Raw genomic sequence first — 10,787 nt, 5'->3', positions numbered from 1 at the left:
TCAGAAAAGCCGATTGCAATACCATAGGCTGGGATGCGTTTCCCTGTGCGCAAATCACATCTTGAATTGTAGACATTTTTGTCCTATCCGAGTCGCCGTCGCTCCGCACTGAAGCGTTGCTAGGGGTCTAGCGGTTGCTAAGGGAATCGCGGTCTGGTTTCCTCCTGCAGCCTGACCTCCCCTCCGCTGCCATGCTCAAGGTGAGACAGGAAAGGAAGCGCGAGGTTTACTATAGTGATCCCTGCAGTCAGCATGGCGGCGCCCGCAACCTCAGGGGGAGCCCTATACCCTGCCTACCATGTGTGCCCGGGGCTGCCGTGTAACCACAAGAGGCAGCATGCCCTTCTCATGTCATTAGTATTGTGGAGTCCTGACGTGTGTGTGAGTGTATATATATATATATATATAATGTCTGCCTGTGTTCACTAGCAAGGTGGAGACGCTATTTGCTGCTTTGCCTCATTTCCCTGTATATAAGGCCTCTGCATTGTGCTTTGCTGCTGATTTACAGCTCCATTGTAAAGTGATATACCGTTATCCCCTCCATATCTAATTCCTGTCAGTTATAATGATTTATTTATATGGCGCCAACATATTCTGCGGCACTTTAGAATTTATCGGGGACGTACAAACAATGAGAACAAAAAAATCCATAGTTCACCAGTTACAGGAGGAATGAGGACCCTGCTTACAATCTATAAGGAAAGGGGGGGACTATGGGTAGAATGTGCTTGTCATGTACGACCCGGTCATCATTATAATAAATAGGGCTTTCCTATAAAGCTGCATGATCCGGTCATCAGCCGGTATCGGTCTTAGGTTTCACTGACATCTGCGTGTAAAATCAGTCAGATTTTCCTCCATTTAAAGTGAACCTGTCAGGTGCAATATTTACCCAGATCCACTATCAGTTCTAGGTGCACATTGCTAATCCCTGCCTAACCATCCCTGTATACACTAGCATAGATAAAGGGATTTTTAGAAAATGTATTTCTAAAGATCCTTCGTTATATGCTAACTAGAAGGTTGCCCGATTCTAAAGCATCGGGTATTCTAGAATTTATTGTGTAGTTGATGTATAATTTTTGTTATATATATTAGATGTTGTTGTGTGTAGTTGCTAAGTGTTTGTGTAGGGGCTGTACATGTTCTGGGTGTTGTCTGGGTGTGGCGGGGGGTGAGAGCGGTGTTGTATGTGTGTTGCGTTGTTTGTGGAGCGCTGTGTGTCTGTAGCGTTGTGTGTGTGTGTTGCACGGTTTGTGTGTGTGGTGTGTTTTGGGGGGAGGTATGTTTTGTGCAATGTGTGTGTTGTGCGGTATGTGCGTATATTTATGTATGCCGCGGTGTTTGTGTGTTGAGTGTTGTGTGTGTGCGGCGTTGTCTGTGTGTGTGTGTCTGTGTAGGGCGGTGTTTGTGGTTCTGTGGTTCCCAGTGTGTGTGTGTGTGTGTGTGGTGTGTTGTGCAGTGCGCGTGTGTGTGTGTGTGTTGGGGGGAGGTGTGCACCTCCCATCGTGCTCCATCCCCCATGCTGCGCACCTCCCATCGTGCTCCATCCCCCATGCTGCGCACCCCCCATCGTGCTCCATCGCGCACTCCGAAACGTGGTCCATCCGCCATGCTGCGCACTCCCAAACGTGGTCTATCCGCCATGCTGCGCACTCCCAAACGTACTCCATCCGCCATGCTGCGCACTCCCAAACGTACTCCATCCGCCATGCTGCGCACTCCCAAACATGCTCCATCCGCCATGCTGCGCACTCCCAAACGTGCTCCATCCGCCATGCTGCGCACTCCCAAACGTGCTCCATCCGCCATGCTGCGCACTCCCAAACGTGCTCCATCCGCCATGCTGCGTACTCCCAAACGTGCTCCATCCGCCATGCTGCGTACTCCCAAACGTGCTCCATCCGCGATGCTGCGCACTCCCAAACGTGGTCCATCCGCCATGCTGCGCACTCCCAAACGTACTCCATCCGCCATGCTGCGCACTCCCAAACGTGGTTCATCCGCCATGCTGCGCACTCCCAAATGTGCTCCATGCCCCATGCTGCGCACTCCCAAACGTGGTCCATCCCCCATGCTGCGCACTCCCCATCGTGCTCCATCCCCCATGCTGCGCACCCCCCATCGTGCTCCATCCCCCATGCTGCACACCCCCCATCGTGCTCCATCCCCCATGCTGCGCACCCCCCATCGTGCTCCATCCCCCATGCTGCACCAGCATCAGCCTCTCTGCCCACAGCATCAGCCTCTCTGCCCGCAGCATCAGCCTCTCTCCTTCCAGCCTACCCGAGCCTCAGCCTCCCACAGCCTCTCTTCTCTCAGCCTCCCCCCTCCCCCTCCCAGCCTTCCCCAGGATCAGCCTCTCTCCTCCCAGCATCAGCCTTTTCTGTCCCCAGCATCAGCCTCTCTCCTTCCAGCCTACCCCAGCCTCAGCCTACCCCAGCCTCTCTTCTCTCAGCCTCCCCCCTCCCCCTCCCAGCCTTTCCCAGGATCAGCCTCTCTCCTCCCAGCCTCCTCCAGCACGCCGTGCTCCTCTGCCGACACTCACAGATCCGATCGCATACACTCACACACACACCCGATCGCATACACTCACGCACACACACACTCACACACACCCGATCGCATACTCTCACACACACACTGACGATATTACACATACGCGCTCACACTCACAACATCCGGAGATACCACATGCTTCTGGCCATGTGATCCTCTGGCAGGTCCTGGAAGCTCACAGCACAGTATCGGTGCAGAGAAGCAAGCGATATCCCAGGATGTTGTGAGTGTGTGGATGCGATGTGATGTGTGTGTGAGAGTGAGTGTGATCTGATGTGTGTCTGTTGTTATGTCTGTGCGTGTGTATATGTTACGCCGCTGCAGGACCTTGATGCACTGGTAACTATGCTAGCATGGTTACCAGCGTATCTCGTCCCCCGCTCGCACGGGAGCCCACACCAGCATACGCCGGCCAGGCCCAGCAATGCGAGGGTATGTGTCGGCTGGGATTGCGGCGTACGCTGATGTGGGCTCCCGGGGGTACAGTACTCACCTGTGAGTCGTGGCTCCGTGACCGTGTCGGTTCGGGGAATGCGCGGGGGCTAGCGTGCATTGCGTGAGGGGGGCGTGGCGTGGCAGAGTTGCCAATGTCTGCAGGGTGCCGGGGCGAGAGGCCAATCTGTGGGGGGGGGCGGAGCCTGGGCGAGCGGCTGGCCAATCCGTGTGGGGGCGCAGCCTGGGCGAGCGGCCAATCAGTGTGGGGGGGCGGTGCCATGGCGAGCCCAGCGGCCAATCAGCTTTGTGTCACCGTAAGGACACAATTTTGGAGCATGACAGACAGACAGGCAGACAGACAGAATAAGGCAATTATATATATAGATGAGGCCAGCGACTGGTCGCAAGGGTGTTACTTCCCTTGGCTAGTCGGCCCCGTAGGCTGCTTTCGCACCTCCGTTTTTTGCTATGCGGCACAATCCGGCACTTTGCAGGAAAAACGCAACCGTTTTTTTTTTTTTTGCTGCCGGTTGCGGTTTTCCTGCATAGACTTTAATTAGTGCCGCATTGTGCCGCATGGCCTTGCGTTCGGTCCGGTTTTTGCCGCATGCGGCAGATTTAGCTGATGCGGTTGCCGGATGGAACGTTGCCTGGCACTTTTTTTGTGCGGCAAAATAAACCGCATCGCGCCGCATCCAGCCGATGCGGCGCTTTTCTCAATGCATCCCTATGGATGCCGGATGCGGCAAAAAAATGCATCCGGCCGCCGCATGTGTTTTTTGCCACTGCGCATGCGCAGTAGCCTGCCGCAAGCGGTAAAAACCGGACGGGCCGCATGTAAAAAACGTATGCAAAGGATGCAGTGTTTTCACCGCATCCGTTGCATAGGTTTCACAGCCGGATTGAGCCGCACGGCTCAAACCGGATGTGTGAAAGCAGCCGTAGTACACCCACAAGAGCTTGCTTATATGCTAACATGCTAATGAATGCTCAGCGTCAGATGCATGATCGCTCTCACCTCTTCTGCCACCGCTGGTTTTCGCCTCAGGCAGAGATTAGCAATATGCACCCAGAACTGCTCATGGTTCTGGCTGCATATTACAACTGACGGGTTCCCTTTAAAGTTGAACTAGTGAAATCCTTTTGCTATTCTGTATGCTATGTGAGCCATTGCGAGGGTGCGATTTTTATCTCTCCTAATGTCCGTATGCAATTATTTTTTCTTTTTCAGCCGCTGTTATTCAATCATTTACAGCACCAGTAAGGTTGCGTGTCCACAATCAGAAATCACAGCGGTTTGGATGTAGCGTGTTTTAACTGCTTCCAAAACGCTGCGTTGTACAGTACAAACACAGTGGATGGGCTTTATAGAAATCTCATGCCCACTGTTCTTCTTTTTTCTTCAGAATAAACTGACCTGTGGCGTTCCGAGCAGGAGCATGTCAGTTTACAGTTGCAGAAGAACACAGCAAAAGTAAGCTGTGGCCAGAACCCTGGTCATGGGCACTGGCAGCTGCCTTCTCCCACGGAGAATACTCTCGTTTCCGCAAGACACTTTGTATCCAGAACACAGCGTGTCCAGATCATCGGCACATACTGTGACAGTGTTCTTTGCTGCAGAATGCTAATGTAGAGATGAGAAAAGGTCAGATTCTGGAGATGTTTTTAAGATGCTGGTAACATGATCTAGTGGGTGATTGTATATAGGGAATAAAGGAAAGTTCTGTGTCAACTATAACCCAAAGACTGCGACCATACCGTCTGAGGCCTGAAACACATATCCGTGAAAAAACACGCACGTGTGTTACGTCCGTTTTTTGAGTCCGTGTCCCGTTTTTGTGTCCGTTTTTATGGTCCGTGTGGCATCTGTGTGAACTGCGTATGCTAGCCGTGTGTGCGTGTGGAATGGCCGTGTGTGCGTGTGAAACTTAACTGACGTGTGTGTGTGTGTGTGTTGTCCGTGTGAAATGTCCGTGTGTGATGTAAAATGTAGTTGCTACATGTCCGCTGACAGCAGATAGTGACGCGCGCTGAGAATGAACTCGGGTGAACTTCACCTGACTTCATTGTCATCCCGCAGCTCTGTTTGGGTGTCGCGTCCTGATTAACGGTCACCCGTGCAGGAGTCACCGGTGACCGATAATCCCCTGAGTCACTGAAGTGAGCAGCGCGATTAGCACTGCCGTCACTCAGGTTACCCGCGGCCAGCTGGAGTCCTCCACCCGAGACCGCAACTCACCTGTGATGTCATCGCTGTCACTCGGGCGACTTGCTGTCACAGGTGGAGGATCCAGCGGTGGCCGCGAGTAACCTCAGTGACAGCTCAGCTGATCGCGCGGCTCACCTCAGTTGCTGCGTGGAGCTGTCAGGAGCGGCGGTGTTCTTCTGCAGCTCCAGTCACCTTCATGTAGCAGAGCTGGAAGCGATGCGGGACCTCCGTGGATTACGCCGGACATGGATGGGTATTTGGGGCATAATAAATTGGTGAACGCGGGTTTTTTGTAGTGTTTATTATTTCAAATAAAGGATTTTTTCACTGTGTGTGTTTAACCTGTAAGTTGCAGTACATAATCATTGGGGGTGTCTCATAGACTCCTGCAATGATTAATCTAGGACTTATTGGCAGCTATGGGCTGTCAATAACTCCTTATTACCCCGATTGCCAACGCACCAGGGCAAATCGGGAAGAGCCGGGTAGAGTCCCAGAACTGTCGCATCTATACTATGCGGCAATTCTGGGCAGTTGCTGGCTGATATTGTTAGGCTGGGGGGCTCCCTATAACGTGGAGCTCCCCATCCTGAGAATACCAGCCTTCAGCCGTGTGACTTTACCCTGGCTGGTATCAAAATGGGGGGGACCGCACGTCCTTTTTTTTTTAATTATTTATTTTACTGCACAGTATAGACCAACCCACCGGCGGCTGTGATTAGTTGCAGTGAGACAGCTGTCGCTCAGCGTGGGGGCGTGTCTCACTGCAACCAATCATAGGCGCCGGTGGGCAGGGAATACGAGATTGAATAATGAGCGGCCGGCTTTTTCAAAATAGTGAAAGCCGCCGGAGTTTATTGAACAGCCGTGCAGCGCCACACCGGTGATCGGGGAACAGTGAGTATGAGAGAGGAGGGGAAAATGACCGACAGACTGTGAGAGAGGGACAGAAAGACAGAGAGAGACCGACAGACAGACAGACAGAGAGACCGACCGACGGACTGAGGGAGAATGACCGACATAGACAGAAAAAGAATGACTGACATCGCTACAAAAAAGCACAAAACGTACACGGAGCATACAGAGATGCATCCGTGTCACGTTATTGTGCGCACATACCCATTGACTTTCATGGTGTCCGTGTGTGTGTGTTCTGTGCTGAAAACGGACATGCTTCCATGCAAAACGGAAACATACGGATCACGGACACGGGCACACGGACCTTATGGAATCACGCACGTGTGACCTCAATGATAGATTAACATTGGTGCATGTTTGTCCGTGTCTCCAGTACATATGGAAACGGACCAAACACGCACGTGTTTAATGGATGTGTGTTTCAGGCCTCAGAGTGAACCACCCAAGGTAATTGAAATATCAGGTATAGCTCAGTTAGTGGATGGAGGAAACAGAAGTTCACTTTTGGAGAGATTCAGTTTCTGACATCGAGAGGACATGGTGTTTGACAATCCCTGTTTCTTTGTATTAAGGTGGGGGTAATGTCAGAAGAAAAACTGTATAATTGGGTTTCATCATAATACTGGAAACCAAATCTGCTGCTGGTTTGTCCATTAGGGGCAGTATACAGAGAGAAAAGCAGGGGGCCAAGGACTGAGCCCTGAGGAACCCCGACAGTAAGGGGAACAGAACCCTGCAAAAGATACAGTGAATAATTGGTCAGAGAGGTAGGAGGAGAACCAGGAGAGAAGTGTCCTTGAACCCAATAGAGCTGAGTATAGTGAGGAGCAGCTCTGATCCACAGTGTTGAATGCAGCAGAGAGATTAGATTTAGCTATTAAAGGGAATCTGTTAGCAGGTTTTTTGCTATGTAATCTGAAGACCACATGCTGCAATTGTTTAAACATATAATTCAGGTATGCCTGTCTTGTCAAGGACCAATCTGTTGTTTCTTTACTATATTTGTTTAACCCCTTAACAACCGCGGGGGGTAAAATCTCCCGCTGCTGCCAGCGGCAGCAGTGGGAGATCGGTGCACATCTCAGCTGATTTATACAGCTGAGATGTGTGCCTGCTAGGCACGAGTGGAATCGTTATCTGCCCGTGCTGTTTAACTCCTTAAATGGCGCTGTCAATAAGTGACAGCGCCATTATAAACGCTAGCGCGGTGAACGTTTACATACCGCCCATACCGGAAGTCACGTGACGTGATCACGTGACTTCCGGTGGTTGTCATGTGATGACTCCTGTAGCTCACATGACTCACTTACTGTTTCACACACCCCAGAGCTGGGTGAGACAGGAAATGAGCGTATCTGCTGTTCACAGCTGTGTAGCTGTGATCAGCAGATATGGCAGAGCGATCAGACAACTGATCCATATAGTACCCTAGGGGACCTAGTAAAATAAAATAAAAAAAAAGTTTAAAAAAAAAAAAGTAAAAAACCTAAAAGTTCAAATCACCCTCCTTTTGTCCCATTGAAAATTAAAGGTTTAAAAAATATACACAAATTTGGAATCGCTGCGTTCAGAAATGCCCGATCTATCAAAATATAAAATCAATTAAACTGATCAGTAAACGGCGTAGCGGCAAAAAAATTCCAAATGCCAAAATTTTCGTTTTTTGGTCGCCACAAATTTTGCGCTAAATGCAATAACAGGCGATCAAAATGTAGCATCTGCGCAAAAATCGTACCGTTAAAAATGTCACCTTGAGACGCAAAAAATAAGCCGCCACTGAGCCATAGATCCTGAAAAATGAGAATGCTACGGGTAACAGAATATGGCGTAAAACGTATGCCACTTTTTTTTTTAAAAAAAACTTCAATTTTTTTTTTTTAACCCCATAGATACAAGTAAACCTATACATATTTGGTGTCTACAAATTCGCACCGACGTGAGGCATCACGCCGATACATCAGTTTTACCATATAATGAACACAGTGAATAAAATATCTCAAAAATAATATTGCTATAACACTTTTTTTGACATTTGGAATTTTTTTTGCAGTTTTCCAGTACACTATATGGTGATAGTCATGGTTTCATTTAAAAGTACAGCTCGTTCCGCAAAAAACGAGCCCTCACGTGACCATATTGACCGAAAAATAAAGAAGTTATGTCTCTCGGAAGAGGAATGGCAAAAAACAAAAGCGGAAAGTGCAAAATCGGCCGATCGTGAAGGGGTTAAGCAGCGTGACTTATCATTGCTCGGCTACATTGTCACGTGCACAGCAGTCCAACATGCCCCCATCTGATTGACACCTCACTATCAATGTACAATCTTTATTCAGAGCCTGGTGTAGGCGGGACAGCTCTGTGGACTCTGCTACATGACTAAATCTAAAAATTCTGATTTGTATCGGAATAGCTGCACTCAGTATTCTAAGTGATACATCATTAGATTCAGGCTCTCCTTGCCTACATCATGCTGCTCTCAGATGAGGTAGCAAAAACCAGCTGACAGATTCTCCTTAATTGGTCATTAGTAGTGTTGAGCGGACCCGGACTGGAAAAATCCGGATCCGCGCAGTTTCAGTGGTAGATCCGGGTCCGTGAATTACGGCACACGTGGGTTGTCTAAGTGCAATCCGGGCTCCGTTCTCCATGGCCCATGATTGCACTTAGAAATCAACTCACCTGTGCGCACTCCCGCTCTCCATGGTGCTGATCACTCCCGCGGTGCAGCATCCGGCCGGCGCTGACCCCCGCAGCAGCTGCTTCCGGGTCGGCTGTGTCGCGCAGAATGAATATGCGCGACAGTAATGAGCCGGCTCAGAAGCAGCAAGCTGCACGGGCTGCAGAGAGCGTTGCTGAAGCCGAGTGAGTTAAAATGTTTTTTATTTTAAAAGCACGTTTTTTTTCTGGCACGTGTTTCATGGACAACACCACTGCGTGATCCGTGGGACATTAGTGATGCCAGAAAAAAATTGGACATGTCTCCGTGCGGCAATCACGCACACGCGGGTACGCCACACGGAGACACGTGCAGTGACAAATCACTGATGTGTGAGCAGACCCATTCATTATAATGGGTCTGCATATGTCAGTGATTCTGGTACGTTTAAAAAAAAAGCACAAACGTACCAGAATCACTGACGTGTGAAACCGACCTATCTATCTATTCATCTATCCATCTTTCACTCTATCCATTATCTGTCTATCGATTATCTATATTATTTATTGCAAAACCGCAGGGACCAACCTGCGGTAAATCCGCGGCAAATCCGCATGCGTTTTTCCCGTGGATTTTTCCGCAGGTGCGGAAATCTTCAACTCCCAGACGTTTCTCAAAAAATTTTCTTGAGAAAAATCACTTTTCTAGTGCGCACAGAGCCTTAGAGCCTAGTCTGTAGTTAGCCCCACAATTCTGGATGAGGGGTGTTTTTTAAGTAAAGGAGTTATAATGGCATGTTTAAATGAAGAAGGAAAGAGAGAGGTTAAATATTTTAGTTAGGTAGTGACAGCCGGGGAGAGCTACTGGAGGAGATGAGGGAATAGGGTCACTGGTGCAGGTTGTAGGGTGAAAGGCAAGGAGCCTTCACTTCTTTTGTGACCGGCTCAAAAATAGAAAGTGAGCTTGAGGTTAGGGAGGGAAGGGGATCCAGGCTCTGAAGGAATTGTACAAAAATGTCCTGAAGAATGTGGGTTTTTTTGTTTTTTTTTTAATGAAATAAGTGGCTAGATCATCAACACAGGTTGATGACAGGGCCTGTACTTTAGGGCTCAGGAGGTAGTGGAAGGTTTTGAAGAGTCGTTTTGTTTGGCCAGATGGAGAGCAAAGTTATAAGTTTTGAGCATGAATTTAGTGTATAAAGTGTTCTGCTGAGAGTGATTTTCTTCCCCCTCCGATGCCCGGCAAACTGTCAGGTCTTTCTGCGTGTGGTAGGTGTTGCTTCATCCAGGGCACTCTGCAATGTATTGTTATAATGTGACAATAATGAGTCTGGACAGGAAGGGGAGGGGAGATGGCTAAAGATGACTATACAGTGGAACCTTGGTTTACGAGAACAATCCGTTATGTGAGTGTGCTTATAAACTAAGTTACTCGTCTAGCAAAGCAAGATTTCCCATAGGAAATAATGCAAGCTCAGACAATTCGTTCCACAACTTGTTCAATGTCCCATCCTGGTGCCCTATTGTGCCATTCCACACATGCACAAACACGTATAAACACATATTATGCTCACCTTACCTTACATTCCATTGCCGGACTCCTGGTTCTTGTAGTTCGCCGATACAGGATGTGAATCGGGTAACCATCGCAACCGATGCTGGAGCTTCCGCTGCCAGAGCGCTGACGTCAAAGGCAGGAGCCGCCTTCTACCCGATACACATCCTGTACTGGCAAACTACAAGAACCATGAGGCCGGCGATTAAACGGAAGGTAAGGTGAGCATAATATGTGTGTTTGTGCGGACTGCAAGAGCGGGTCAAAGTACGGAAGTGTGAGTGGTGAGTATTTGCTCGTAAACTGAGTTACAAATTGACAGCAAGCTTTGCTCGTATAGTGAAATACTCGCAAACCAAGTTAATCGTAAACCGAGGTTCCACTGTTTGTTGTTCATAAACTGCTGGGTATTGATGGCCTGTAGAATTCTGTATGTGTGATAAGTGGGGGGGT

General features: G+C 49.2%; 1 protein-coding gene across 4 annotated transcripts in view; it reads left to right on the top strand.

The window, feature by feature from the left end:
- Positions 1-18: 18 nt before the first annotated feature.
- APOO (apolipoprotein O) overlaps positions 19-10,787 on the top strand; it is a 124,435-nt gene continuing 113,666 nt past the window's right edge. The window contains exon 1 of one of the 4 annotated variants that reach the window (XM_075333389.1): positions 19-45. In XM_075333389.1, coding sequence (XP_075189504.1) covers positions 34-45 — 12 coding nt within the window. In that variant the 5' untranslated portion in view covers positions 19-33. Of the gene's footprint in view, positions 46-94; positions 201-223; positions 382-10,787 lie in introns of those variants that run through there. The other 3 variants (XM_075333391.1, XM_075333392.1, XM_075333387.1) reach the window with 3 other exon arrangements.

Source organism: Anomaloglossus baeobatrachus, chromosome 2 (assembly GCF_048569485.1).
Source record: "Anomaloglossus baeobatrachus isolate aAnoBae1 chromosome 2, aAnoBae1.hap1, whole genome shotgun sequence".
In the NCBI taxonomy this organism is placed as follows: domain Eukaryota; kingdom Metazoa; phylum Chordata; class Amphibia; order Anura; family Aromobatidae; genus Anomaloglossus; species Anomaloglossus baeobatrachus.
The sequence above is the reverse complement of the archived record's forward strand: the minus strand, read 5'-3'. Positions and strand labels throughout refer to the sequence as shown.